This window comes from Nansenia antarctica (genome assembly GCF_963989245.1).
Source record: "Nansenia antarctica genome assembly, chromosome: 13".
Taxonomy (NCBI): Eukaryota; Metazoa; Chordata; class Actinopteri; order Argentiniformes; family Microstomatidae; genus Nansenia; species Nansenia antarctica.
In genome coordinates this window covers 30,197,559-30,199,076 of record NC_137683.1, presented here as the reverse complement: position 1 = coordinate 30,199,076, position 1,518 = coordinate 30,197,559, and the positions used below count along the sequence as shown (strand labels likewise).

Sequence of the window (1,518 nt, the reverse complement as noted above, 5' to 3'; positions counted from 1 at the left end):
CCAAGGGAAGAGCATTCCAAAGTTCGGGAGAGCCACAGTTTGGAATGCTCGATCACCCTTGGTCTTCAATCTGGCACGGGGGACAACCAACACACCCTGGTCAGAGGACCTGAGAGACCTACTGGGGCTGTAAGGACATCACAGATGTAGGCAGGTGCCTGACCATGGAGGGCTCTGTAAGTGATGACCAGAACCTTGAATTTAATTCTAAATGTGATGGGGAGCCAGTGTAGGGACTCTAAGATGGGAGTAATATGACCTGACTCACAGCACATAAAGGTTTGGGAACCACAGACCAAAGAGTTGTTCCAAGGGAAGAGCATTCCAAAGTTTGGGAGAGCCACGGTTTGGAATGCTCCATCACCTTTGGTTTTTAATCAGGCACTGGGGGGGGGGACATCCAACAGAGCCTGGCCAGAGGACCTGAGAGACCTTACCTGGTGGAACACCACCCGTATGTCCGTGGCCGTCACCCAGTCCTGCAGCGTGGGGCTGAAGTCAAAGTCTTGGGACGAGGGCCGGCCGTCCAGGGCGGAGAAGGCCAGCACCATGCCCCCCCGGTGCCTCTGCAGGGGCCGGGGGTCCGAGCACAGCGGCTCCGTCTCCTGGTGCCGGGTCCGGGCCGCCGTCTGGGCGGGGAGGCCGAAGGTCCCCGGGCAGTCGCTGGAGTAGTGCTGCATGGGCCTCCAGGTGCGGCCGTGGTCCATGGACTTGTGGATGGAGATGGAGACCGAGGCGTCCGACGGCTCCCCGCGCTGGCAGAACTGCAGGCTGATGTAGGTGATCTCGAAGCGCCGGCCCAGGGGGAGGGTGAGGACCCAGTCTCCTGCTCCTCCTGCTCCTCCTCCTCCTCCGCCCTGGGCCGTCCAGCAAGTGAGGTTGTGGGGGTTGTGGAGGTCGGTCAGGGAGCTGACGTTGGCGGGGGGGTCATCGGGGGGCGGGGGGGGGGGGTCCTCCTCGGAGGGAGCGGGAGGCGGTGACGGGTACGCCATAGGCGGCGTTGATGAACTCGGACATGCAGTGGCGCGGCCGGCCGTCCAGGTGGTAGCAGGGGTCGTGCGGCGAGGTCCAGCTCAGCGGGGAGTGAGAGAGGGAGGAGTGGGAGAGGAGTGAGGCGGGGAGGAAGTGGAGAAGGAGGAGGAGGAGGAAAGTCAGGGAGGAGGAGGAGAAGGGGGAAGGGGAGAAGGGCGGAAACATCATGTCATCGAGCCTGTGGTGGAAGAAAGAAAATATTGGAAGGGAAAGCAATAGGGAGGGGGGGGGGGGGGGTCAAAGCATAAAACGGAAAAAAATACTGATGGATTTATATGAATATGTATTTCAAGCCAAAGAGAGAGAGAGAGGACGCCTCAAGGTACACCGGCCTGTTGCCTTTATTGAAAACACACCATCTAGATTCTAGAACATTCCTATTAAGTTATGTGTATAAAACAGCTCGACACTTCTCAACCGCTGATCCACAGATTCTGTTACCGAGCCTCTCTTGGTTGTGTTGGACCAGCCACTTTCTACCGCGAC

General features: G+C 59.0%; 1 protein-coding gene across 1 annotated transcript in view; it reads right to left on the bottom strand.

Annotated features, from left to right (window-relative positions):
- The window catches only part of ntn5 (netrin 5), a gene marked incomplete at both ends in the record, with an annotated part of 6,191 nt that extends 4,991 nt beyond the window's left edge, over window positions 1-1,200 (bottom strand). The window contains 2 exon segments of the mRNA XM_080544196.1: window positions 438-962; window positions 964-1,200. Coding sequence (XP_080400322.1) covers window positions 438-962; window positions 964-1,200 — 762 coding nt within the window.
- Between the last annotated feature and the right edge of the window lie 318 nt (window positions 1,201-1,518).